Here is a 26,265-nt window from a genome sequence, read left to right on the forward strand (position 1 = left end):
CGGGGTTCTGACGGGACCCCGGCGGCCCCGCGCCCGGCCGGGCGTCCCGGCGGCCCTGGCGGGAAGGCGCCGTGGGCGGGAGCCCGCCCGGGCCGCCCCTCGCCAGAGCGGGAAGCGGCCGCCCCGCCCCCGCGCCCGGCCCGCCATGGCGCTCTCGCAGGCCGCTACGCTGGAGCCCGAGGAGCCGTCGCCGCGCACCCGGCAACGGATGCAGGTCCGGGGCGGGGAGGGGGAGCCGCCGCCAGCGCGGCCCGCCTGGGGTGGCGGGGGAAGCGGCGCGGTGGGGAGAAGATGGCGGGCGGAGGGCGCCGGGGCTGTGAGGAGATGGGAGGATGGGGGGGCGGGGCTGGGAGGAGAGGGACTGGGGGAGTGAGCAGAGGGTCTGGGGGGCCCGGGGCAAGGAGGAGGGGGCTGGGGGGCCGGGGTTGGGAGGACGGGGGCCCGGGGCTGTGAGGAGAGGGGCCCGGGGCTGGTGGGGAGCGGGAAGGCGGGGCTCAGGGGGCTGCGGCCCGCGCTGCGGGCCCCCGCCGAGCCGCCGTTTCCCCCCAGGAGTCCACCCCGACGGGCAGCGCCGAGCCGCAGCTCGGCCCGGGGCAGGGCGCGCGGCGAGCGGGCGCGGCGCCGCAGCTGCGGGTGCTGCTCACGCCGCTGGCCGGCGCGGGCCGGCGGCTGCCCCAGAAGCGGCTGCTGGGCGCCTACGGCGGCGCGGAGCGCGCGGCGCCGGCCGGCAAGAGGCGCTGCCGGGAGCCCCCCCCCAGCCCGCCGGCACCGGCCCCCGCCGTGGCGCCCGCGGGCACCCCGGCTGGCACCGGCTGGGACGGCGTTTGGGACGCGGACAGCGACGGGAGCGACGGGGGAGACGCTCCTCTGGTGAGTGCCCGCAGGCCCGGCCCCGCGCTGCCTTCGCGGAGCAGCCGCGCCGCCAGCAGCTCTTTGCTCCTCGGCTGCAGCGAGGGCAAGATGGTTTTGCAGCTCTCAAGACGCACGTGCACCATGTTTGCAAAAGTAAAGCTTGACAGTATTTTTCCTATGTAATTTTTTTTTTTTCTTTTTAACCTCCCTGACTGGCAGTGTAAAAGTTCATTCTACCCTTTCAGAATGTCTGAGGGATGAAAAAATGCTCTTGCTATCAGTCAGGGTATATAAAACCCGGTAGCAAAGGCACCAGTGTGTTCTTGTGCTGTCAATAACCACCTTCCAGGCGTTTTTACGGATGGGTGCAGTCATAAGAAATGAAAGTGTTGTCAGTGTTCGTTTATATTTAAATCATCATTTCAACTTGTCAAGTCCACCTTCTCCTTTGCAAAAGATAAAAATTATCTAGGACTGCAAATTGTCTAGGACTGTAAATTCCATTTACATGCAATATCTGCTGTATTGCTCAAGTTTTCTTTATTGATTCACTTCAGTATTGTTTTTGTTCTAGCAAGATTTTGATGAACTGTCCCTTTTTTGTAGGATTAATGCTAGGAGTAAGTTTTGTAATGCAGGCTAGTGCCTACACAGAGAAGTTTTGGTATGGATATGGGATCACCCCAGTCTGTGTGGGGGTTTTTTGTTTGTTTCAAACATATCAAAGCACTTCTAAATCATGTAGACAATCACTGTAGAGACTCGCTTCCCAGAAGTCTGGGACATCTCTCGCATGCCACCTGACTGTACGATGAAGAGTAACTGGCTTTTCTTTTTGTAGGACGGATACTCACAGTTATCAGCTTACGAAAGGAAAAGACTAAAGAACATTACAGAAAATGCTAAATTCTTTGCTGCTTTAAAGCTGCATGAGGTTTGTATAGATTCTAAGTAGCATGAAAATGCGCTCTCTTCAAGTATAGTGTTAATTGTACTGTCATCCCTCTCATGAAATCCTTCCCGAACGGTGAGGGGTGTGTGAAGAAAGCCACAAAAACTTCCTGAGACATCAGGGCTGCCCTGGCTATGAAAAAAATTGGGGTTTATGCTGCTAGTTAGCTTTTTCCAAAGAGGGGAGGTCATTGGTTAAACTTCTTTTTTTTTTTTTTTTTTTTTTTTAAAAAAAAAAAGAGAAGAAAGCAGAACTCACTCATAGGTTCCGTACCAGCAGCATCCAGCCGTGCTGGTGTGTGCGGTCCCAGGGCTGCGGACCCGGCACCACCAGACAAGGGGACTTTTGGGTAAAATGGTCCCATGAGGGTGTTTGTGTGCGCGTTCTGGGCAGCATGAGTGCTGTACGTGCACCGACCTGCTGGGTTGTATAACGTCTGCTCCCAGCCCTTCCTGCACTGCATTCCCTGCCGAGGGCATTGAGCTCTTGCATTTTAGATGCTGCACGCGCGGGTCAGCTGGTTATCTAAGTGAAAGACCGCGGGGCCTGCAAGGCACCGGGTGGCAGGTCTGGGGCTGTTGGGAGGGTTCAGCTCACCGCCCTGTGCTTGAGAGGCTCTTGGGAAGGGCCTGCGGGCGGGTGCTGTTAGAGTCCTGCCCCGTGTCTTATCTGGTCGGGGCCACAGGCTGGGCGCAAGTGCTTTCTAATTCTTCTCGTGTCGGAGAAATTGTCTAGAAGGTTAAGGCAGTGGAATTTCAAATGCTATCACATGAGTAGATCCACATCTTTGCCCTTCTTTCAACACTCTGAGAATACCAGCCTTTTCTCGCAGCAGTGGGTGAATTACCTCCTTGAATGGCTGCATGCTTGCTGGCTCATTGTACCGGGTTGCAAGACATGGTTGGGCCTGTTCAGTAGGCAGTAAGACTCCTTACCACCAAGATGGAAACTTGAGTGAAAATAATTCCTCTTCTTCCAGTTACCCTCAGAGAGGTCAGTAAAGACTAGGCAGTCTGACTGTAATAACAGCACCGACCACAGAGTAGCGAAGGCTAGCAAAGGAGCTCTAGCCATCTCAGTTACCATTAGCACTGGCTGGTATGGCTGCCAGACCCAAGAAGCAGGTAAATCTTCTCCTGCCAGGCTTCCTGCTGCTTTGGCTAGGGCAGTCGTGGAGCGGTGGTCCTAGTGGTGAGCTGGACACGTCTAAACTTTTCTGGAGTCCAAATGAGCTAAATGCCCATCTTCAAAATGTCATGGGGAAAACGCTGCGAATGGAGGCCTCTGTGGTTACAAGGTTCTATTTTAAATGTCTTTCTGTGTCTGGTGCGTAGCATTTAGAGGGTTTTCTTTGTTCCGTAAAGAGAAGGGGTACAGCACATGCAGATTGTGCTGCGCTCCTGCGCGCCGTTCACACAAACTGGGGAATTTCCACTGGTATGTGGAAGCAAAGCGGAGACAACACAGCTTGATGCTTAAAAATCCCTTTTTATTATTGCTATAAGTAATTAATAGTATGGTTTATTGGAGACTTTAGATAATTTTATTTTATGCGGGTTAATCTTTTATACTTGTTATATATATTTTTAATCTTTTTTATTTCCCTTTCAGTCAGCTGCAAGACTTCACCAAATTGCAACTAAAAGACAATCTCATGTCACCAAAAGGTAAAATAACTTTACATGAGATTTGTATCGCTGTTCCTTCATTGTGTGTTAGCTGATGTAGCGCTTCCATCTGCACATATTTGATACTGTGAAGAGGGAGAGCTAGCAAGGAGTCTCCTTATAAAGCTAAATCTGAATAACTGATTATCTTAAGCTGTGTGAATTCATGAACAGGTAGCTCCTCTAGGTAGTGCCTCTCCTCTGTCATCCTTGGCAAAAAATTGACAGTATGAATATCCTTTTTGGCTGAAAATTACAGAATTTGTTCTTTTTGTGATATTTGTATTAAGGTATTTCAAGCACATATCTTTTTGCTGATGATATTTTTGCATGATGGCTAGAGAAAGAAACGTTAAATGATGAAAACAGAAGATGGGAAAAGGCGTGGGAAAGAAAGAGGTGGGGAGAACTAGGTGCAAGGGATAAGGTGACCGATTACTGTAGAAGAAAAGACTTCTGGCAGTGCCAAAACAGTGCCAGGCAAAACAGAAAAAAGAGCTTAAGTCCAAATAAAGAATAAAACCTGTGATGAAAGAAAGTGGAAAAAGATGACTAGATCAATGAATGGGAAGATGAATTATAAATAAGGAGGGCTGGGGAGAAAAGTGACAGTAGCAGGATGTATTACAAGCAAAACAAAAATGCAATACATATACATGCATTGTGAGGTGCTCTTTTTGTTGTTTGTCGCTATCACTGAAGGAAAGAGTAATCGCAACGCTCCTAAAGTGAATCGGAACTCGTTAGGCTGTGGCTGTGGGCCAAGGTGTTCAGAGCTATACATCTGGACCTACTCTGTAGTCTTGTACTGAAATTCAGAGGGCTTGCGTTATTTAACTGTGTCTGTAATTTTGAAATGTTTTAATTGTCCTAGAGCTAAGCCTAAAAAGGCAGAAGATGAAACAGTACGGCGAAGATCTATGCGCTTACAAAGAGTGGAGCCGTCAGGAATTCCAATGCCAGAGATGCCTGCCCAGCCAGGAGCAGAGGAATATGTAAGATGGGGAAGGGTTAGAGATGTGTCTGCATATACACAGAAGGTTTATAAAAACGCTACTGGTGAAGTTGACTAATAATACTTGTCATTGCTGAGCTTATTCTAAAAACCTGTAGACATTTGGGAAGGTGTGTTATACAGTGGCAATAAAAAAAGGTAAATTCTTTCACCCTCAAGCATCTTGAATAGCAGGCTTCCCATGTCCTCTCCGACAGTTAGTCAATATTCTGTGACTCAAGTTGATGAAATAGTGCAGTTTTGGATGATCAGAAGGGTCCTGTTATGCATTTTTCAACAGCCCATAGGTTTGAGCAGCGTTAAATTAGAAGTTTTATTACTCTGCTTTAATGTTATTTCACTGTAACTTTTGATCTGGTTTATTTTCCTTTGAAATATTTACTACCTTTTTGAAGTAGTTATACACCATCAAGTAAAATTTCTATTGCTCTGAGAAATGGGAATTTAAATCTTCCATGGTGCTGCAGAATAAAGCTAAATCTCTGTAATACAGTTCTTAAAGATCAGCCTTGCTGGAGTATCAGAAGGGAGAGGAAAAAACATGGGGTAGCTGTTTGTCTTCGCTGTTGTGTTAAGTAAAGTTCTATTTATCTTTTTACTAAAATTTGATACAATCTTTTTTTGTTATTATGTTTATTTCTTGTATTATCATAAATGTGTTCTCAGAGTATCTGGTGTGTGAAAAGTAACAATTCAGCCTATTTGTATTTTTAGTTGATTTGAGTTATGAAAATTGCTAATGTCGTTCCAGCCTCAGGTTCCAGCCGGACCTTTGCCAATGGTTCCAGAAGATCAGATGGAGAACAGTAAATTGACAGAGGACTTACTGACTACATGGATGAGGATAAGTGAGGTATTATTAATTACAATTAGGTTTTTTTGGATAATGTAATTTAGCTTGTGTTCTAAGTAATCTAATTCTGATAAAAATATTTCCTTTCTATCTGTAGATGAAAGCTAATGATACCGAAAAGCGCACGTGCGACATGAAAAGGTAATCTGTTCGGACAGCAGCTAAAAACTGGGTGTTGTCTCGTTCTCCTTCTTTCTTCCCTTGAATAGCTAACGCTTTAATGATGATGTCTAGATACCAAGACAGCCTGAGCAGCATGGTCCTCAGTGAAGACAACATTAAAAAGGTTGTGAAATATCGAGTGTGTTCTATGGCTATCCATCCTTCTGAAAGCATCGTCTTTGTGGCAGCTGGAGACAAGTCCGGGCAGATCGGCCTCTGGAATGTGGTGAGTTGCTAGTGTGCCCTTCACCTGGCAGAGCCTTTTTTTGCCAGATGGATGCAGGTGGGGCACAGCCTGGAGTGTCATTTTGTCAGGCTCACGATGGTACTTCAGACTTTCCCCATTCTCATGGATAACACCAGGGTGTCTTAAATTGAAGCTCACCAGAGTTGCTTGAAAGGTCTGTCTGGTTCTTGGCAAGCCCAGGTTTAATGGAAGGAAAGGTTGCACTGGTAGTTTTGGGGGGCAGAGCAGAAGAAAATGGATCACTAGCTGAAACAATATTATCAGTGGGGGTTAAAACTGGAATTCACCATTGAGAGATTCAGGATCTAATTACAGTACCCTTGTAGCAATACCACAGCTAGGTTTTGGAGAGCGAGGGGAAAGGGATGCTCAAGTATTTGTTTTCTGAATTTATACAAATTTTGGGTAGCTGCCGTGAGTCACTGTTTTTCCAGACAGCAGAGAGAAAATCGCTGTGACAATATATATACTGGTGCGTATTTACATAATAACTTAGCATTTGGGGCTTTGAAAACTTTTGAAGGCTTTGCAGATAGTCTCACCATCTTTTCTTAATTGCCTTAATTACTTCTGCAGCAAGAATCCTCATTAATGCCCTTGACTTACACCTTTGTAACCTCCCGCCGCACCCTCCACTTTGATCCAGGCCAGCTGCTTGAAGTTCACACAGATGTGAATTTTCTTCTCATTTTTCACAATGCCATTAACCGTGTCGAGTCACTTCTGCTTTGACAGCTTCAGGATGCTGATTAACTAAATTCAGCTCTGAGATGCTTATTCAATTATAAAGAAGTTTAAACTACTCCATACAATTTAGAAAGCTCCGTGGTTACTACCTGTTGAAGAGTGTGATCGGGTGACAGGGAGGCAGAGGTCTCCGAGTGCTGCAGGCTCTCTTTGTGGCCTGGCAGAGACATTTCCATGGAAGCCTCAAATTTTTAAAGCTACTCTTCCCTTTTGCTCTCCCTTTTTTTCTTTTCCTGAAGTAAATTGGACTTGGCCGAGTTTGGGAGCAGAGTAATCTTTGTGGAATGAACTGGTACTTGCTCCAAAATGGTCTGTTCAGTAAAATAACAGAGCTTGAATGATGCCAAAATTAGAAGAGAAGATGTAGGTGATTATGTTATACATTCAGTTTGGGTCACTATAATTTAGCTTGAGTTCTAAATAACCTAATAGGTATATGTTTTGATGTAAAAGGCATACGCATACGTTTGGCCCTCAGCAAGGTGTTCAGCTGTGGTAACTGAGAACACAGTTCTGTCAGTGAAAGAGAGCCAGATACCCATGTCCAGATAGAGTGTTGATGACTGCAGTGACAGAAGTGCACTTAAATTACACCAGGAAGTTGCAGCTTTTCCTAATTAGGAAACAGAATTCTGAAACTGAGACTAAATTCTTAGTGCTCTTTTGAGCTAAATTACTTTGTGGTGAAAATGGCTACGGCCTCCCTTCCCCTACCTAGGAGTGCTGTGTTGAGTGGTCCACGTGAGGGCGGTTCTCTCTTCCATGCAGAGGGAAGCAGAGGTTTAGTGAGCATGGTGGCGTTGGGTTGACGGTTGGACTTGATGATCTTGGAGGTCCCTTCCAACCTTAATGATTCTAGGATTCTGATTCTATGATTCCCTTTGTTCCAGTAGGATGTTAGCCTGGGCACACAGTGCCCTGAGCAGTCTTGCTGCCCGTGTTACCTGTGCTGATGTCTCCATGCATCGAGCACCCTACTGCCTCCTCCATACAGTTATCCAGAGCGGACTGGGAACGTTTGAAAAACAGAGGCTTTACTTTGAAAGTTGCAGTAATTAATAGAAATAACTACAGTGGTTAGTGTCTGTGTCCATTGAATCTCAATTGTTTTTCAGAACTGTAAGTCTGAAGAAGGAGCACATGTCTTTATTCCACACAATTATCTGGTCAGCTGCATGCATTTTTCTCCATTTAATCCTGCTCACTTGCTGTCTCTGAGCAATGACACTCTGAGATGTGGTGATGTTACTAGAGCTGTCTTTGATGAGGTGAGTGCTCCCTTGGTTGTGCCACACACTCCTTGGAAATCTCTTGGTATGCGCCACTGTGAAGTGGTCTTAGTCTTGTATCCAGGTTGTTACTTGTTGGTTGTTTTGTTAACAAGACAGTTCAAGATTACATTTCCACAAAGACACATGAAGTAACCTTTAATTAACATCCTAAAAATATGAAGATGCTTCCTACTCAGTAATACGTAGCAGCAGCATGGGTACTCCCAATTTCGTTCCTGCAGAGACAGTTGGAACTATTGAATTTAATTTCCTATCTCCATACTTAAGCAATACATGCCTCTTTTCACAAGCATTATCTTTTAATGGTGACAAACGAGAGTGATTTAAAGAACTAAACCTTATCAAAAAATCCCCACCCAAATAAACATTGTAAAACAACATGAAGCATGAGTTTACCTTGCTTTTCTCAGGCTTCAAGTGAGCAAAATTCTGTGACTGTCTCCACGGTGAGCCAGACACCTTAACGGAGGAGCCTTGGGATGCTTGCTTTGTTTGCTTACTTTTGACAGATACTTCTGCATTGATCAGCTCTCCAATATTGGAAAATATAACGAGCTACAACAGTTTAAACGTTTTCCCCCCCACCCCTTACAGGCACTGTAATTTTGGTGGGGTTGCAGGCAGGCCAGCTGCTTGGCAAGTATCTCCAATTGGTTGGTCAAGAGGCCAGGAAGGTCCAGGGGGGCTCTCTCTTTGAGGCAAATGTTTGCAAGAATGTGTATTTAGAGGCCAGGGGAAGAGAAATGCCGTTCTCCTGCTCCGTTTACGTTACGCCAACTTGCACAGCCTTGTGATACCTCTTAGGAGTATTGCTGCCATTGGAAGGAACACAGCTGCTGATGGGGAGAGTCTGCACACCTAGAGAGAGCTGAAACATGGGAGCTTTGCTGCAGCATTGTTATACTTGTGGCTAATTGCTGCTTTGAGAGGAAACTGCCGTGGAATAAGGCAGCTTGACATCCTGGCTCTGATCTCCCAAATTACAGGAAGCCAAATTCACATTTCTGCACCTGATTAAAAGGGCTTCTGTAGCGTTGGAGAAAGGGACACAATCATTAATCGTCGCTTAGTACACACTTAAGGATAACAGCCGTTTGATTACCGGAACGTAGAGGTGACAGTGTCTTGTAAGAGTTCTAACAGAGAATTCAGAGTATGTTGTTGTCAGTTTGATTTGGATGGTTGATTATCTCCGCTGTGGAAAGCATACCAGTTTTACAGGGAGGTTGCCTACATGGATAGCTAAGTCTGGAGCTATCAGATTAGGTAGTCTTCATTAGTATTTTTAGTATATTAAAAAAGGAAAGCATGAAATCTACAGCCCACAGAGTGTTTTGGGTATATGCATAACTCTGTGTATTCTGTTAAATAGTTTCGGTTACATTTGACCTTTCCTGTGCTCAGATATGCAGAAGTGAAGAAAGCTTATCTTCCTTTGACTTTTTGGAAGATAATGCCTCCACTGCAATAGTAGGACACTGGGATGGTGACGTCGCTGTTGTGGACAGACGGACCCCAGGAACGTCTTCAGAGCTTTCTGCAGACATTGGCTTCAAAAGAACAAGGACAGTCCATGTTCACCCAGTGAATAAACAGTATTTCATTGCTGCTGGCTCAGTGTATGTAGCTGAAAATGAACTGCAGTTACTCTGTTTACTGTGTTCTGTCTGCATTGATGTCTGAAGTCAGCTATAAACGGCATGTTTGGAGGGCAGGAGCAGCTGCTGATGAGGCAGATAATTCGTCAGCCTCAGTGTATAGTCAAAGCTTTCTTGATCTTTTTAGAAAACAGGTTTTTAGTTCTTAGCAGGATTTAAAATGCCATACACTTTGACTTTCCATCACCTTTTGGTAATGGGTACAAAACGGTCTTATGAGTCACTGTTCTTTGACAGATCGCAGTGTAGAGGGATTTTAATGAGCTGTTGGTTTGGCGCTCTCAGATCCTTGGGAGCCACCAGCCATTTGACTGAGCATGCCCTGCTGAAGTAAAGTACTAAACACAGCTCGCATAAAACGTGTGATGTATCTTGAGCATTTTTTTTTGTAAATGGAACATAAGAATGCTAGTTATTTACCTGCCACCTTGTAAAGTGCTCTGTGTGATTTGTGTTGCAGGGATGTTTGTATTTATGACGTTCGATACCTGAAGTCTAATGGGAACAAGCCTGTGAGCTCTCTTAAAGGACACACAAAAAGTGTTGCATCTGCCTATTTCTCACCTGTAACTGGGAACAGAGTAGTGACGGTGTGTGCTGATGATAAGCTGAGGTAAGACCATGTGGGAGGGAATAATCTTTATGGAAGATGTCAACTGTTTCGTTGTTTGGGGTTTTTTTTATTATTTCCTATCTGCATTATCCATCATTGAGAGCTTTCTGTCATTATCACTTCTTAAGATTAGATATACTCGCATTGGCATTTATAGTATTGCATGATTTTTTGGGGTTTCCTGAAGAATATTTAATAGTGAATAGTAAAATATATAGGTGCTGTTAGTCTTTAAAAACAAACACACACCCAAAACCTGGTTCATGAATACAAATACAAAATGCTTAGAAACTGACGCAGGTGGTGGAGGAGCCAACGAGGAGAGGTGTGCTGCTGGACCTTGGGTTAACAAACAAGGAAGGACTGGTTGGGGACGTAAAGGCTGGGGGTAGCCTTGGCTGTAGTGATCACGACATGGTGGAGTTCAGTATGAACGAGGAAGAAGCAGAGCGACAAGTAAGATTGCGACCGTGGACTTCAGGAGGGCTAACTTTGTCCTCTTCAAAGATCTACTTGGAGGTGTCCTGTGGGCTAGGACTCTAGAAAGGAGGGGAGCCCAAGACAGTTCATTAATATTTAAGCACCACTTCCTCAAAGCTCAAGATCGGTGCATTCCTTTAAGTAAGAAGTCAAGTAGAGGAAGCAGGAGGCCCCCATGAATGAGCAAGGAACTGTTGGAAAACTTGTACGGAAGAAAGGAGTTTACAGTAGGTGCAAGAAGGGACTGGTCGCTTGGGAGGACTATAGGAATGTTGTCAGGGTATGCAGGGATGCAACAAGGAAGGCCAAGGCCCTCTTGGAACTAAATCTGGCAAAGGAAGTAAAGGAGAACAAGAAGGGCTTCTTCAAGTATATCAGTGGTAAAAGGAAGACCAGGGAAAACATGGGACCTTTGGTGAATGAAGTGGGAGCTCTGATGACAGAGGAGTCAGAGAAGGCAGAGTTACTGAATGCCTTTTTCACTTCAGTCTTTACTGCTAAGACTACTCCTCAGGAATCCCAGACCCTGGAGATAGGTGGAAAAGCCTGGAGGGAGGAAAACTCTCCGCTGGTCGACGAGGTTTGGGTGAGAGATCATTTGGCTGAACTGAACACTCACAAATTCATGGGCCCTGATGGGATGCATCCACGAGTGCTGAGGGAGCAGCTGATGCTGTTGCAAAACCTCTCTCCGCCATTTTTGAAAAATCATGGAAAATGGGAGAGGTGCCTGAGGACTGGAGGAAATCTAGTGTCACCTCAGTCTTCAAAAAGGGCAAGAAGGAGCACCTGGGAAATTACAGACTGATCAGCCTCACCTCCATCCCTGGGAAGGTGATGGAACAGCTCCTTCTGGAGGCCACCTCTAGGCACATGGATGAAAAGAAAGTTATCAGGAGTAGTCAGCATGGATTCACCAAGGGGAGATCGTGCTTGACCAACCTGATAGCCTTCTATGAAGGAGTGACTAGCTGGGTAGATGAAGGGAGGGCAGTGAATGTGGCTTACCTTGCCTTCAGTAAGGCTTTTGGCACTGTCTCCCATAACATCCTCATGGTGAAGCTCAGGAAGTATGGGTTGGATGAGTGGACTGTGAGATGGATTGAGAACTGGCTAAGTAACAGAGCTCAAAGGGTTGTGGTCAGCGGTGCAGAGTCCAGTTGGAGGCTTGTAGCTAGCGGTGTCCCCAGGGGTCAGTACTGGGCCTGGTTTTGTTCAACATCTTCATCAATGACCTAGATGAAGGGTTGGAATGTACCCTCAGCAAGTTTGCTGATGATACAAAACTGGGAGGAGTGGCTGATACACCAGGAGGCTGTGCTGCCATTCAGCGGGATCTGGACAGACTGGAGAGTTGGGCAGGGGGGAACCTCATGAAATTTGACAAGGACAAGTGTAGAGTTCTGCACCTGTGGAGGAACAACCCCATGCATCAGTACAGGTTAGGGGCTGACCTGCTGGAAAGCAGCTCCATGGAGAAGGACCTTGGAGTCCTGGTAGACAGTGTTATCCATGGGACAGCAATGTGCCCTGGTGGCTGAGAGGGCCAATGGTATCCTGGGGTGCACTAAGAAGAGTGTGACCAGCAGGTCAAGAGAGGTTATCCTCCCCTTCTACTCCACGCTGGTGAGGCCTCATCTGGAGTATTGTGCCCAGTTCTGGGCTCCCCAGTTCAAGAGAGACAGGGAACTTCTAGAGAGTGCAGTGAAGGGCTACGAGGATGATTAAGGGACTGGAACGTCTCTCGTATGAGGACAGGCTGAGAGACCTGGGGCTGTTTGTCTGGAGAAGAGAAGGCTGGGAGGAGACCTTATCAATGTCTATCAATATCTGCAGGGTGGCTGTCAGGAGGATGGAGCCAGTCTCTTTTCAGTAGTGCCCAGTGACAGGACGAGGGTCAGTGGGCACAAACTGCAGCACAGCAAGTTCCACCTCAACATGAGGAAAAACTTCTTTACTGTGGGGGTGACGGAGCCCTGTCCAGGCTGCCCAGAGAGGTTGTGGAGTCTCCTTCTCTGGAGACCTTCAAAATGGATGCGTTCCTGTGCAACCTGCGCTAGGTGATCCTGCCTTGGCAGGGGGCTTGGACCAGATGATCTTCAGAGGTCCCTTCCAACCCCTACCATCCCGTGATTCTGTGATTTTTAATTTGGTATTTAAAGTTATGATAATATCAACTCTTCTGTAACTAGCTGCTCTGAGTTGTGCTGTGTTAGAGAGCTAATTTTTCTTTCTATTTTGTAGTTTTGTGACCATAATTTACATAATCTATTCATGTAAATATCTGATTGCATCTAGATATTCACCATGTAAGTGTTTAAAAGTCCTAAAATTTATCAAAGAATAGCAGGTACAAAATGGGAGGAGGCAGTTAAGGCCAGATTAAAAATCAGGCCTCTGCTCTACAGATTGGTTGTGTTTTTAAAACTTGGGGTAACTACATGTGTTCTGGAAAGAATCTGAGTATGGTGCAGCTGTTATAGCATTGTATGTTTTGTCTGGAAATTTGCTTTTCTTTCTTCCCCTTCCACACATACGGGAAAGAGTTCTTTCACACGAGTTCTGCGTTGATGCAGTGCTTTCTTTCCTGTGATGTATTTACTGTAGATAATTGAAGATTTGTTCTCCATAGTAGGCTTGGTCATGAAAATTGTAAATCCTTGGCGCTAATGGAGCAAGTGTTGGAGTACAAAAAGGATATGAGCAAACCAGAATATTTGTGCTCGACAGAATGGAGAGAACAGATACAGGATCACTTATTCACTGCCTCCTCCAAAGAAAAGAGAAAGCAGCTTTTAACTGAGCAGCTTGTTGAACTTTCTGCTCCAGGGCATTTGGGATCCTAGGAGTTTATCGGGGGTGAAGGAGAGCCTGGAACGGGAGATCTGTTGACGGTTTGTGTGTCAGTCGAGCTCGCGCTTGCCGGGGGAAGTCCTGGCGGGGGGAGTCGTCAGTGGTGGGATGTTACTCTTGCACGTTTCCCTTCCCTTGCGTTCTTCCCTGGGAGCCTGTTCGGGCAGCGGCTAAATGGACAGGATACCGGGCGAGAGGAGCTTTCCGTTCATCCTGGCAAGTCATTCTTGTTCTCTTCTTACAAAGCTTTCAGAAAGGATGACCTGCAAGTCTAGCTAAAAGCAAATCCAATTAAAAAAGCAAACTTAGTAATTGCAGTCGGAATGTTGGTGCTTGCCTTTCAGCTGGATGTCTACGTGCTGTTGCGACTGTATTCCAGAATTTTGTGTGGTCTGGCCTGTGCTGATCTGTGCTTTATGAGAAAAGGGATGACTTTTTTCACACATGCACATTTTGTTAACATACTGTTTTGTGTTCCAGGGTCTATGACACCACCTGTTTGTCATCGACAGTCGCAGTTCTCAGTACTGTCAGGTAAGCTGAACACACTGGGGCCGTTCTGCTCGAGTGCGCTCGTGGCACAAGCGATGGGTGCGCAGACGCTACGCAGTGGTGTGTTTCCAACCAGCCTCAGGGTCATCGGCAGCTGCGGAAGCGAGAGCAGCCCGAGTGCTCTCTTAGCTCGAGAATTTGCCCTAGAGCTCATGGGTGCCCACAGTGGCTTTTGTTCATAAAGCACAGCCTGCTTTAAGGTCTCCAGGGAAGCTTTAATGTCTTCCTTGTACCTGGAAGAGACCGTTTTGTGACTTTTGAAATGTATTTTGTTTCAGAATGCGTCTTCTTTGTGCATTTTTTAAATATCAAAGGTTACTTCTTAATGGTAAAATGCATGGTTTTGGGTAGAGTCTCAACACTTGTAAAACACCTTTGTGCTCCAGAAGGGCGAATCATTGTCAGGGGTGGTTTGCTAAGGAGCTGGAACTAGATCAGTGACTGGCTTCAAAATTCTTAGTTTGCAGTTTATTGAAAGGCTTGATGCATTTTTGTCCTATTTTTTACTAAAATACACAGCCATGAAGCGTAACAACTTTGACTAGTAAACCACTTACGTGAAAGTACCCTTTGCTTCATCTTCCTGCTCCATGACATTTCTTTGTCCCATCCCACCCATCACAGGATGGTGATTAACTGGATGGATCTGAGCAGCACGATCTCCCCAGTGTGTGAAGGTGCTGATGGTTTAGAAGGCAAGGAAGATGGGTTTAAGCAAATAGGGCATAAATGACGATACTTAAAAGTACTGGATTAAATAAGAGGAATGTTTTCTCTTTTTTTCTTCCCATTTCTTTTTCTGAAGACATAACAATAACACAGGACGCTGGTTAACTAGGTTCAGAGCAATATGGGACCCTAAACAGGAAGACTGCTTCGTGGTGGGCAGTATGGCACGTCCAAGACAAATAGAAGTCTTCCAAGATACTGGAAAATTGTTGCACTCGTTTTATAATGTTGACTGCCTTGGTTCCGTGTGTTCCATTAACGTTGTTCATCCCAGTAAGAACATCTTAGTGGGTGGCAACTCCAGCGGTCGCCTTCATGTGTTCAAAGAATAAAAAAAAGTGTCTCAGAGATTTTTTCTTTTTTCTTTTTGCATTAGATTTGTTTAATCCGTATTAAGCTGTTCCTAAGCTAACTTTATTTTCTCAGGACAGAAGTGTATTTTAAAAGCTTTAAAATAAATCTTCTAAACTACCTTTGGCATTCTCTTCTTTAATTAAAAAAAAATTAATCTCACTGACAGTTAGTTTGCACCAAAATAGATATTTTTCCCCAATACTGAACTCATCTTTCAAAAAACCAAAACCTGTTGCACCGGTAGGATACCTGCTCCGTGCATGAGGCACTTAATGATTTTAATCGGAGAATCTGGAGCGCTCATCCTCTGCCAACTTGCGCGGAGCTCCCGTGACGCCTCTTGAGGCTCGCGGGTGTTCAGTGCCCGCGTCCTCAGCACAAGTTGTCCCTTCAGTCAGATGTCTAACGTCTAAATGCTTCCCGGAGGCGGCAGGAAGGCCTCCGTGCGGGCGGATGCCCCCGGGCGCTTTCCAGGGAAGCTGCATGGTGAGGCGTGGACTCGGAGTGTCGGGGCGCGGGCAGAGCAGCCTGCGGGCGCTGGTGCTGCAGAGGGGTTGTGGGGCTGGGCCAGGCGCTGGGGCTGCTGGCCTGGGCTCCCGGTTCTGGACCCGCAAGCCCCTCTGTGCCTGCCTGAAACAGCTCAGCAGAGAGCGTGTTAAAAATTGTCACAGACGTGTCTCAGTGGCGCCAGCCACGCTTTTAAAGGTGCGATACTGGCGAGAGGCTGTTGCTTTTATGAGCCGGTGTTTAATGTCCTCCAGTGCCGACGGGTGGGTCCCGCAGGAACCTGCCGCTGCAAGGTCAGGGTAAGACGGTGGCTTTGCAGTCGGTGCAGCAGCCAGTGTGGTCCGCTCCTGCACCAGAGGCGGCAGCTCAGCCGCAGTAGCTCTGCGTGCACCCGTATCGCTTTGGTACCATTGGCTTTGTGCTCCCAGCGATGCCCCGATGGCAGGACCAGCATCCTGCTACAGCCGGAACCCCCTTGCGTCCTGAGCCGGCGCCCGCGGTTGCCCCTGACCACTGCTGTTAGCCTGGGCGTGCACGTTCCTTGCTGAGGTGGACAATGAAATCGGATTTTGCCGGTGCTGTGCGGGCGCTGGTTAACAGCGCCACAGAACAGGGGTCGGGAGGAAACGGGGCGCTTGCGTCCCTCACTTGCCAGGCGCATCGCTGTGCCGGGCCGCGTCCGCTTCCCCCGCAGCAGCAATGTGCCTTTGTAAAGCAACGCGAAGCAGACGGGTTTTTAGGCCAGGCCAGGCTCTCCCCGAGCCCGGCGAGGGCCTGGGCCGCTGCGGCGCAGCTCACTCCCCGCCGCGCTTGTGGCTGCCTGAGCTTTCTCATGGCTTCGCTGAGCGGGCTGCTAACGGGCCACATCCCTCGCAGGTTTTGAGCCGAGTTTCTACTCAAGTAAAAAATTGGTACCGACACCATAAATGCTGAACAAATCTCATACCAACTCTGTTTTCATGATATTTAAATATTTATTTAAATTTAAAAATACTTTTCATGGCACCAATGATTTTATGCTGAGATACCGAGTATGTAGAAAAAGGTACATTTTGAAGGAAAAACGTAACTTACAGTATTTGGCACATGAAAGGTTAATTTCTAGGGGTTTTTTTAATGAAAACTAAGAAATTCACATTTTCAGGTATTTTACGGTCTACTGCTTAAAGATGCAGTATGCTATTACGAGATTTTTTGTTTTCTGATGTAAGAATCTATGGAAACAACGTTTTGATATAAAGACAGGTAAAACTAACAGGTAGTGAAACACAAGACATAATATGGAACGTACAGGAAAAACATACCATGAAAAATCACCAGTTCTCGTGGTTTTGCAGTAAAACGCTGGGTGACAACTGCAGAGGTAAACTAGGTCTGGCATTTATCGCTATTCTAGAGTAAGCCGATGTAGAAGGTTCCCAAGGGCAGTACTAGAGGCTGCACTTTGTTTGGAAGGACGACGTCTCATGTACGGGGCACGCGGGGCTGGGCGCCTCGCTGGCGGACGGGGCTGTGCTGTTACGACATCACGCAGTACATCAGCAGCGAGGAGGAGGGAACACTGCATCTTCAACCCGGGGTGAAAAACATCAGGTTCGGGACTACCACGCACTGCATAGAAACACCATAAACTACAGACTGAGGTAGGAACACTACACTAAGTTAATTTTGCTATGTTGCATAAAACAGGATATCATGTAAAAATCAATCCTCCGCCTCCTGGCCACGCTCGCACCGGCTCCTGCCTGCTCGAGAGCTCGGGGCTGTACGCGAAACCCTCCTCGGCCCTCGCGCTGTAAGCGGGCGGCCGCGGCTGCGTCCTCAGCGGTGAGACACGACGGCTCACGTCTTTCTTCCCCCCCGACAGACAGCGGTTAAACGGGACCTCTTTCGTTATTGCAGTGACAAACGATCCAAGTCTGGCCAACTTGTGCTGTTGGATCGAGCAACATCATTGTCGCGCTCCTTCGCCAGGCGCAGGCTGAGCGGGGCCGGGCCGGGCGGCAGCTGGCCTTGGCGGGGAGCGGTGCTCGCGCGCGCGCGGTGATGGATCGTGGGATGCTCAGAGACAAGAACGTGGAAATCGGGCTTTTTAAAACTGCAGTTATGGCCCCAGCTTACGTAAAATCTCTCCCTGAGATGAAATAAAACTTGCTCACCTGTTTTCACCTTTTTTGTTAAGTGTGTCCAACTTCTCAAGCAAAACTTAACAGAACTGGCTTTTATTGCTCCCTGTGTAAATAGACTGCTGCTTCCCAGGTAACTGAGGGTCCCAGTGGGTATGTCACAAGTGCGATGAGTTGGTTTTACTGATTTTTGCTTAAGAACAGATAGGTCTAATTGTTGTCCATTGGCTTGTTCCGTGTCACCTCCACTCCTGTAGTTCTGTCCTTTTTATCTTCAGAAAAGTCACAAAATTATAGCTCCTTTCTCTATTCCAAAACTAGCAACAGGTTAATCTGGTGTTAGGCTTCCGGGCTACAAAAGCGTTTACACTTAAACCATTTGCTCAACATGAACCGCTTGGTACAGCACACCACGGTCACCCAGTCCGTAAAGTAAAAAAAGACTTGATTAGATTCAATAACAAAATAGCATTTCGTTGTTAAAATAGATGTTGAAACAGTCTCTTTTTTTTTTTTTTTTTGGTTGTGGGTTTTTTTTTTTGTACAAAACAGGTACAACTCTCGGAGGCTGAAGGTTTTCCTAATAAATCCAACACGGTCGCTACCGGCTACGCGCCCAGGCTCGGCCAAGGGTGCCTGGCGTGCTCCCGCCTGCCCCTGCTCTCCCGGCCCTCGGGAGCGCCGACGCTTCAAGGCTTAGAAAAAGTGACGAAAGGCTGAATCTGCAGCGCAGGGCGAGGGCTCCCGCGCGCCGGGCGACGCCGTGCCGCAGGGAGCCGGCTCGCACGCACGCCTGGGAGCGGGGTGAACGTCACGCCGCGCGTCGCCGCGTAGGAGACTCCGGTTAGCAGGGAGGGGTTTCTGCAAAGCGGTACGTGGAACGTGGCGGTGTGCACAGTGGCGGATTTAGTAACGTAACAGTACACGAGTGTTTAAATTAATACTCAGTAGCACCATTGCTAAAGCTCCTGCATAACAGCATCGCGAGCCTGCCGGCTGACGCTCGGACAATGATGGGTGGCAACAGTAAAATAAATTCCTCTCGTGACTCGGTGCTTCCGAAGTTGTACGCGTGTCTGTGAGAATCGAAACGGTGTAAAAAGAAGTGTTGTGCGGGCTCCGGGGGCGGGAGCAGCGCGGCCGAGCGCGGGGAGGAGGAGGCCCCGGGGGCTGCGCCCACCCTCCTCTTCCTCCCCGAAAGCCGCCTCCTCGGCCACGCCGTGCTCTGGGTCGGGAAGGGAGGATTAGTGTGTGTGCCGAAGGCGCCCCGGCGGGTCCCGCACGTGGGGGGCGGCGGCAGGTCTCTCCCCAGGCCCCCGGCTAGTTACGTGGCGACTCCTGCCTTCAGGTGTCAATGAGCAGGCTTACCACGGCGCGGACTTTGCAGGCAAACCATCGCCTGAGGGGACAAAAGTATTGGTAATGGAACTGCTCGAACTCGGGGGTCTGGCGGATATCGCGGAAAAAGGCAGTGTCAAGGTCGGACTCGGTAAGGACGATCAGGAGGAGGAGCAAAACAAAGAGGAGTCCAACTGTCACAAGGAGCAAACGGAGGACACTTAAAACAAACTTATTCACCTGTTCCGCCTGCGCCGCCCCCAGGCCGCCGGCGCCCGGGCACAGGGCCCGCAGCTCGCCGCCCGCCTCCTCCGCCTCGGCTGCCGCCGGCGTGCCGGCCTCCGACTCCTTCTCCTCCTCGATGCTGCACGGGGCCCCGTTCGCCTGCCGCGAGAGCAGCATCAGCTCCAGGCTGTGCTCGGCCACCGGCGTGGGCAGCACGCTGTCCGCCGGGCTGTAGTTCTCATCGGCGATGACGGCCACCCGCTCGCTGCTCTCGGCGCGGCCGCTCCGGCCGGGGGCCACGAAGGCATCGCTGTGGGAGGCCGAGCGCACCGGGGTGGAGTGGGCGCTGTCGCGCAGGGACTCCAGGCCTGGGGGAACAGCAGGGGAGAGGGGGGACGCTCAGCGGTGCGGAGGGGGGGTCCCTCCCGCCGCTGGATCCCCCCCCCTCGCTGGGCGCTGCCCCTGGCCCGGTGTCCCCCGTGGGGACGGGGTACGGCTGCCGCCGGCAGCTTTTTGTTGTTGTCGTCGGTCCCTCGGGGCCGGCCGCCGCAGCCCGGCTGGAGCCCACAGCAGCACCTTCGCTGCAGCTCGTGACTGCGGCGGCGACGCTCAAACACCCGCGTGACTTGTCACCGTCACCGACAGCCGCCGGCTGTCAGTCTGGGCCGCAGGCAGGGGCCCGGGCCTGTCGGCCGTCGCTCACAGACACGTCCGTGTGCTGTAACTGCTCCGAGGTGACAGCCGCCCCGGCAGCCGCCCCGGCAGTGTGCTGGAGGCCCCTCCGCCGCCGGCAATGCCAACCCCTACCCCGCGGCAGGGTAGTTGTACCCCGCGCATGCTGCTGGGACGCGGGCAGGGACGAGCCGGGAGATGCGGCCATAGCAGCGGTGGAGGCTGCAGGGATGGGGTGTGGGGGGCAGAAGAGCACCCCGAGGGTCCACGCCGGGCCAGCTGGTGGGTGCTTGCCAGCACTGAGCCGGGCACCGGGGATGAGCTCGCCTCAGGGCACCGCTGGAGACGGCCAAGCCTGCTGCAGCCCATGTATCCATGTATCCGTGTTACGTATTTATCCTTACATATTTATCTTTACGTGTTTACCTCCTGGCCAGCACAGCCCTCCCCCGCCAAGCCCCTGCACCCCGAAGAGGTGCAGCAACCCGGGAGTGGGGTCCCGGCTGAGCCAGCGCCCCGCATGGGCAGCACAGCCGACCCCGCTGTGGGAGCCCTGGGACGGGCATCTGCCCGCCCGCCTTGAGCTGCTGGATTAAAAGACGACGTCAGGGCGACACGTGGAAAGCGAGGGCTGCGCCTTCCCAACGGGGAGATGTCCTGGAGCCACAGCCCCATCACGCGCGAGAGCCTTCCCTGCAGAGCAGGACGCTCAGGGGCTGCAAGTCAGACTGGAGATAGTAACAGCACTGATTTCTATTGATTCACTGCCAAAAAAATGTCTTACGCCCGCTCATGCGCGCACACATGGGAACAGGAGCCGCCTGAAGAGCGTGTGCCGGCGCGCACTCCGCCGAGCTGGAGTTACAGCTGGGCTGCCCTTTGCGCCAAGGCCGAGCACGGCGGGACGGCGAGGGGATCTCCTTCCCCCCACCAGCTCCCCTGCAAAACCCCAAGGTCCAGGAACCCTCCCGAGTGCCGGGCTTGTTCCCTGCGGTTGCCACGACAAGAGGGGTGGGCGGTTCTGCCGTCGCAGCCTCCCGTGCAGCACGGAGGGTGTCTGGAGGTGGTGGTGGCCGGGACAGCAGGTCCCCGGTGCCACCCGGCAGCCGGCTGTGAGGGGGACGGGGCTGGACGTTTCGCCAGGTGGCCATGCGCCGTGGCACGGTGCCGCTGGGTGCCCTGGCCCCGTGTGCTGCCAAAGGGTGAAGCGAAGAGCCTGGAGCCCATCCTACCGGCATTCCCCGGGGCTTTGCAACCTCTTGCTTGTGAATACTGCCTGGATGCCTCGGGACTGGCTGGGCTTAGCACAGGTGCCGCTGTGGGCACCGAGCTCAGGCGATAAGCGCGGCAGAGGACTAAACATGTTCTCGCCCCGACAGCTATGTTCACTCCCGTGTCCCAAAGCTCATGTGAACATCCCCTCACGGCACCCACTGTGTCCTGGCCAGGGTGGGCACGCACTGGGGCAGGCAGCGGCTCGGCTCCCCAGGGTGGACAGCCCATGCGGGGTCCCCCTGCTCGTCACTACAATGAGAGCAGTGCTGGTCCCCCCGAGACCCAAACCTTCCTGCCAGCTGCTTGCTCCAGGGGACTGATGTAAAAAGGTAGAGAATTTGGAGAAAGCTAGGTCTAGCCCCAAAACTGGAGCTGCTTTGTGGTAATAATGACCCAGGGTCCAGCCAGCATGGGAGACCCCAGCCCGCTTCCCACAGCATACGTCCCGCATCCGACATTCCCACATCCTGCATCTCGCCGGGGCTGTGGTCACAGGGAGCCTGCGGGGACCCCCGGGGACACCCCTGCCGAAGAAGAGCCCAGACCCCGCGCTGCCCGGTGGCGCAGCGTTACCTGGCACGGGTGCATCCCTGGGGCCGTGCAGAGCATCGCAGCCAAGGCCGGGGAGAGCCGGGAGGAGCGGCAAAGCCCCCAGAGCCCGGGCCAGCAGGCGCGGCCCCAGGGCCAGCACTCGGACCCTCACCTCCCGGCAGCAGTGGTTGATGAGCCGCAGGTGGACGCTGACTTTGGTTTTAATCTTTATCAGGCACTTCACCATGGCGGCACGGGCAGCGGCAGGCCTGGCCTGTGGCACGGGGCGCCTGCGAGGACTGTGAGGGAGCGCGGGGACGGCTGCTCACGCACTGGCACGGCTGACGCAAGCGGGGCTGGTGCCACTGGCTCCGGGGTCAGGGCTATTTTGGGCTCCCACATTTCCACAGGACCGAGCTGAAGTGAGAGCGAAGCAAAGCAGCTGCAGGCAGGGCATGAGCTGCCGCGGCAGGCGTGGTGCCGGGAGCCTGTGCCAGCTCCGGGTCATTTATTGTGGGAGGCTATTTAATGCTCTCGGCAGGGGAGAGGGTGCTCACATTTACAGGGCGCAGAGGTGACCCTGTCTGCAGGGCTGCCGCAGCTGCCAGGCACGCTCCCGTCCCGAAAATTGGCACAAACATCAGCGCCCTCGATGGAAAGGCATCCCCCTCCTGCTCCGAGGGACCTGCCCCTTTGGGGCAGCGTTTCTGCCCAGAGCCCGGACCGCAGGGTGCACCCGCCCCCGCGCCCCACGCTCCCTGCCGTCACCGTTCCCTCCTCCATCTCCCGGTTTTCCAAACTTCTGTGCGTCCTCACGTGGCCCGACACACGCCAGCAGCGCCCACCACATGCGCTGCTCTCTGTCACCCCAGTGTCACCAGGAGTCAGACGCTGCCGTCCCCAGCGGGTACCACAGCCCCCAGTCCCAGCGCATTGCTCTCTGCCGACCTCCTTCCCAGGTGAATCCCACCGCCACACAGGCCCACCCCAGCTGCAGCCCGGCGCTGGGACGGGGGTGCCAGCCTCCCCGCCTGGCAGACTGGTGGAAAACCAGCGTTTCTGCAGGCAAGCCATCGGCGGTGGCCATCGGCCGGCCAGGAGCAGCTCCCAGCCACAAGTCCTTCTTTCGCAGACCGGCTTGTTCCCATGCGTGGTCAGACCCCGTCCCTGTGGCTCTCAGTAACACTCTGCTCTGCTGGGACCCCGCCGGGCGCCGGCGTTCCCCCCAGGCAGGTTTGCTTTGCTTTCAAACCAGGGCTGTGTTTGGAAGAGCAGAGCGAGGCGCGCCGGTGCGCGCGGACCGCGCGGCCGGGTAACTTCAAAGCAAGGTTCACTCACGTCTTGCCTGGGTCAGGGCTATCAGGGCGACCTGGAGCCTTTTGCTGTACGTCCCATTTAATCTAAATTAACATTGCTGAGAAATTCTCCTCTGCTTTGCTTCTGCTCTGGAAACTTCTGCCCCACAACGAGCCCTCCACTTTGCCTGGGCTCAGCTATTGATGCAAAACTGGCCTCGAGCCGCAAGAGCAACCTCTGGTGCTGGCGTGAGACCTGGGGCCACACCAGGGTCCTGCCCTGCCCCGGCGTCCCCACAGCAGCATCAGGGAGTACAAAAATCAGCTGGATGCGTGCGTCTGCTTTTTGTGTGCATGTGTGTGCATACGTGTGTGGGTGCACATGCGTGCCCGTCCCCGGCGCTGCCCTGTGCCCTACCTTCCATGATGGAGATGTGCACGGCTCTCCTGCGGGTGCGGGGCACGCTGCTCAGGCGGGGGCCGTGGGTGATGGAGGGGCAGCTCCGGCTCGGCACCAGCCCCGCCCTGGGGACGAGAACAGGGATGGTGTCAGAGCCCCGGATGGTCTCAAAGCCCCGGGTGCATGGTGGTCCTGCGGCTCCCTCCGCCGCCCCAGGGAGCGGGGTACCGAACCCCCCGGAGGCCCTGGCCCCGTGGGCTGCACCGTGCCGTGCCACTGCTGCCAGGCTCTTACCGGTGGATCTCGGGCGGCTCCCTCTTGATCTTGGCGCTGGACTCCATCACCTCCTTTGCAACGCGGCCACTGCAGGTGGTTCAAGAACAGCAGCCGTGAGGATGTGAGCACCGCTCTGGCGTGCCGCGAGCTCCCCCGCGCCACCCCGCGCCCCAGCACCGCCTGGCGCCCTCCCCACGCACACGTGCTGGTGCGGGGGCTCTGCCCACGGCTCCAGGGGAAAGCAGAAGTAGTCGCTGGCAATAAGGGCGATGGGAAGAGCAGGAAAAGGCTGGGCCGGCACCCCTGCCACCACGTTTTGCTGCTTCTCCTGGCATGAGATGCTGGACACCATGGGGCCACCTCTCATCCAGGGGGACATGCCATGGGCGTCCGCACCCTCCCGTGCCAGCAAGGAGGGTGCTGGCATCATGCAGCTTGCAGCTGGGGATGCGCTGGGGTCCTTCGCCTTGCAGAGACACAAGGTCCCAGGTCCAGGCCCTCACTCCAAGGCCAGGGAGGAGCAACACCCCCCAGGAATTTAGGAATTGCAGTGATGATTGGTTTCACTCCTTGTTGTTCTCGAAAACCAAATCCCAAAGCCCCCCATCCTCTCCCCTCCTCCATGCCTGTCTCTCCAAAAATCTGTGATTCTGGGGCTGGGGAGAGGGATGTCAGCTGTGAAACAGAGAACGAAGGGTGATGGCCCCGCTGAGGTGGCAGCGCTGCCATGGGAGAACCCGCCGGTGACAGGAGAACCCTTACAAGTCCTCGGACTGCTGCAGCCCCGAACTGCTCCCCAGAGCGCGTCCAAAGGAGCATCCGAAAACATATCCCGTAGCTGCTACTTACTGCCATTATCTACCTGTATCGGAACCGGCTTCCTTTGAAGAACAAGTTGCTGCTGGACACCGTCCGGACCTGGCTCGACTTCTCCAACCTGCAAAGGCGCCAAGAGCTGTGTGAGCATCCTGTGCTGCTGGATAGGCGCTGAGCACCCGGGCAGGGTACGGCCCCAGCACCGCTTCACGGCAAAGCCTTCGCCGGGTTTTGTTTCCTGTGCACCGCGCCAGTGACGAGGACGGATTGCTCTGCTGATGCTCCTACAGCGCCGTCCCCACCAGACTGACCCCCAGCACCAGAGGGAGGGAGCCGCGCGCTGCCGCAAGCGATAGCGAGGCCAAATTACAAGAGCAAAGCCCTGGAGATGCGAAACACCGCCGGGAACAAAACAAGCCGCTGGCAGCAGTGGGGTGGCACCGGCTGCCAGGACACGAGCGCCCGGACCATCACGGCATCACCCCACAGCCCCCTCCGTCAGCACAGCACACCCCTGCCGGCAGCGGGAGCATCGCCCAGCCCGCTGCCGATGGCTTCCCCAGCAGCTGAAGGGGAGCTTGGGCTGCAGCTCACACCAGATCGCCTGGGGCCACCAGTGAGTGCCCACGCTCGGGGGCTGCACGTGGTTGAAGCTTTCCAGGGGCTAAAAGCCTCGCCACGGCCTCTGCATCGCAGCGGTGCAGGGAGCGGCGCGCCCCAGGCCGGCTGGCACGCGCTGGGCTCAGCCCGGCCAGCGGTGGGTAACGCCGCCGGGAGGGACAGTCCTGTCTCCTCGTCCTGCCGGAGCCGGTCCCTCATCCCAGGAGGGGCCCAGCAGCACCTTGGCCGAGACCACAGTCCACTCCACTGGGTGCATAATCCAGCGGTAATTTACTGATATGATTAATCATAAAAAGATTTGTAAAGCAATATTGCAATTTCATTTCATGTTAATATAATGAGAAATGAAACCTGCTGATTGCAGCTGCTGATTGCAGTATTCCCAAAGAGAATACATCACACGCTTTATCTCGCATCTTGCTGATTAAAATAAAACTCATTACAAAGCACAAAGCAGGCTATTTTTAAGTAGAAAATGAGCAGGAGAGTAAACCCAAACCGTTCCACCTGGTACCTCCCTGGTTTTTGGGCACAGTCCAGCCCGCGACCTCTCCCTTTCTATCCGACACCCCAATTAATCAAACCAGGGGCAGAAAAGCTGCCTTGATTGCCATGAACCGGGGGGGCCAGAACTCCTGGGGAAGGGGAAAACCTCTCCCGTGCTCCCCAGGCAGGAGCTCCCACCGCCCGGGTGAGACCCCCAGCCTGGAGGTCCCCCAAAGCCAGGCAGCCGGTGGGGATGGTCCCTCGAGCCACCGTCCCCAGCGGCCCAGACTCACGGCTGCAGCCCAGACTGCACGTCATGTCCCTGGTCCCTTCAATATTTCCCATGAATAATTAATTTGTTCCCAAAGAGCTTAGCAGGAGATTATTTCTGAAAGTTTTTGAGCCTTCCCCATTAAAAGGCAAGCTCTTCTAAAGCACCCTGGGGCACTGGCTTGACTTCAGCGGGGATTTCAGTACTGGATTCAGCACAAACAGACCCTGCGAAGCCATTTTGAAAATCCAGCCCTGAATATTAGGTCAGAAAACATTCCCCGGGTTTTGCTGGCGTCTGCCCCTGCTGCCTCCCGCCCCGGCCGCGCACCGTGCTCGCAGCGCCTGGGCAGCCGCACGCGCCAGCCGGCTCCCAACAAGCTGCCATTGACAGGGAAAAC

The 26,265-nt window shown here is 52.2% G+C and overlaps 2 protein-coding genes across 4 annotated transcripts in view; one reads left to right on the top strand and one right to left on the bottom strand.

The window, feature by feature from the left end:
• Positions 1 to 131: 131 nt before the first annotated feature.
• Positions 132 to 15,004, top strand: WDR76 (WD repeat domain 76; the record flags this gene model as incomplete). The annotated part of the gene is made up of 13 exons (XM_082005257.1): positions 132 to 214; positions 550 to 870; positions 1,694 to 1,786; positions 3,416 to 3,471; positions 4,346 to 4,466; positions 5,238 to 5,339; positions 5,437 to 5,480; positions 5,574 to 5,727; positions 7,611 to 7,763; positions 9,192 to 9,406; positions 9,906 to 10,058; positions 13,872 to 13,925; positions 14,749 to 15,004. Exons 1-13 carry the CDS (start codon positions 146 to 148, stop codon positions 15,002 to 15,004), a joined length of 1,791 nt encoding a protein of 596 aa, XP_081861383.1. The 5' UTR covers positions 132 to 145.
• A 3,628-nt stretch (positions 15,005 to 18,632) lies between these two features.
• FRMD5 (FERM domain containing 5) overlaps positions 18,633 to 26,265 on the bottom strand; it is a gene marked incomplete at its 5' end in the record, with an annotated part of 110,401 nt that continues 102,768 nt past the window's right edge. For all 3 annotated transcript variants that reach the window (XM_082005002.1, XM_082005001.1, XM_082005003.1), the window contains 4 exons: positions 18,633 to 19,590; positions 23,414 to 23,520; positions 23,690 to 23,758; positions 24,534 to 24,608. In XM_082005002.1, coding sequence (XP_081861128.1) covers positions 19,004 to 19,590; positions 23,414 to 23,520; positions 23,690 to 23,758; positions 24,534 to 24,608 — 838 coding nt within the window. In that variant the 3' untranslated portion in view covers positions 18,633 to 19,003. The remainder of the gene's footprint in view (positions 19,591 to 23,413; positions 23,521 to 23,689; positions 23,759 to 24,533; positions 24,609 to 26,265) is intronic.

Source organism: Phaethon aethereus (assembly GCF_964289735.1).
Source record: "Phaethon aethereus genome assembly, chromosome: 12".
Classification (NCBI taxonomy): Eukaryota; Metazoa; Chordata; class Aves; order Phaethontiformes; family Phaethontidae; genus Phaethon; species Phaethon aethereus.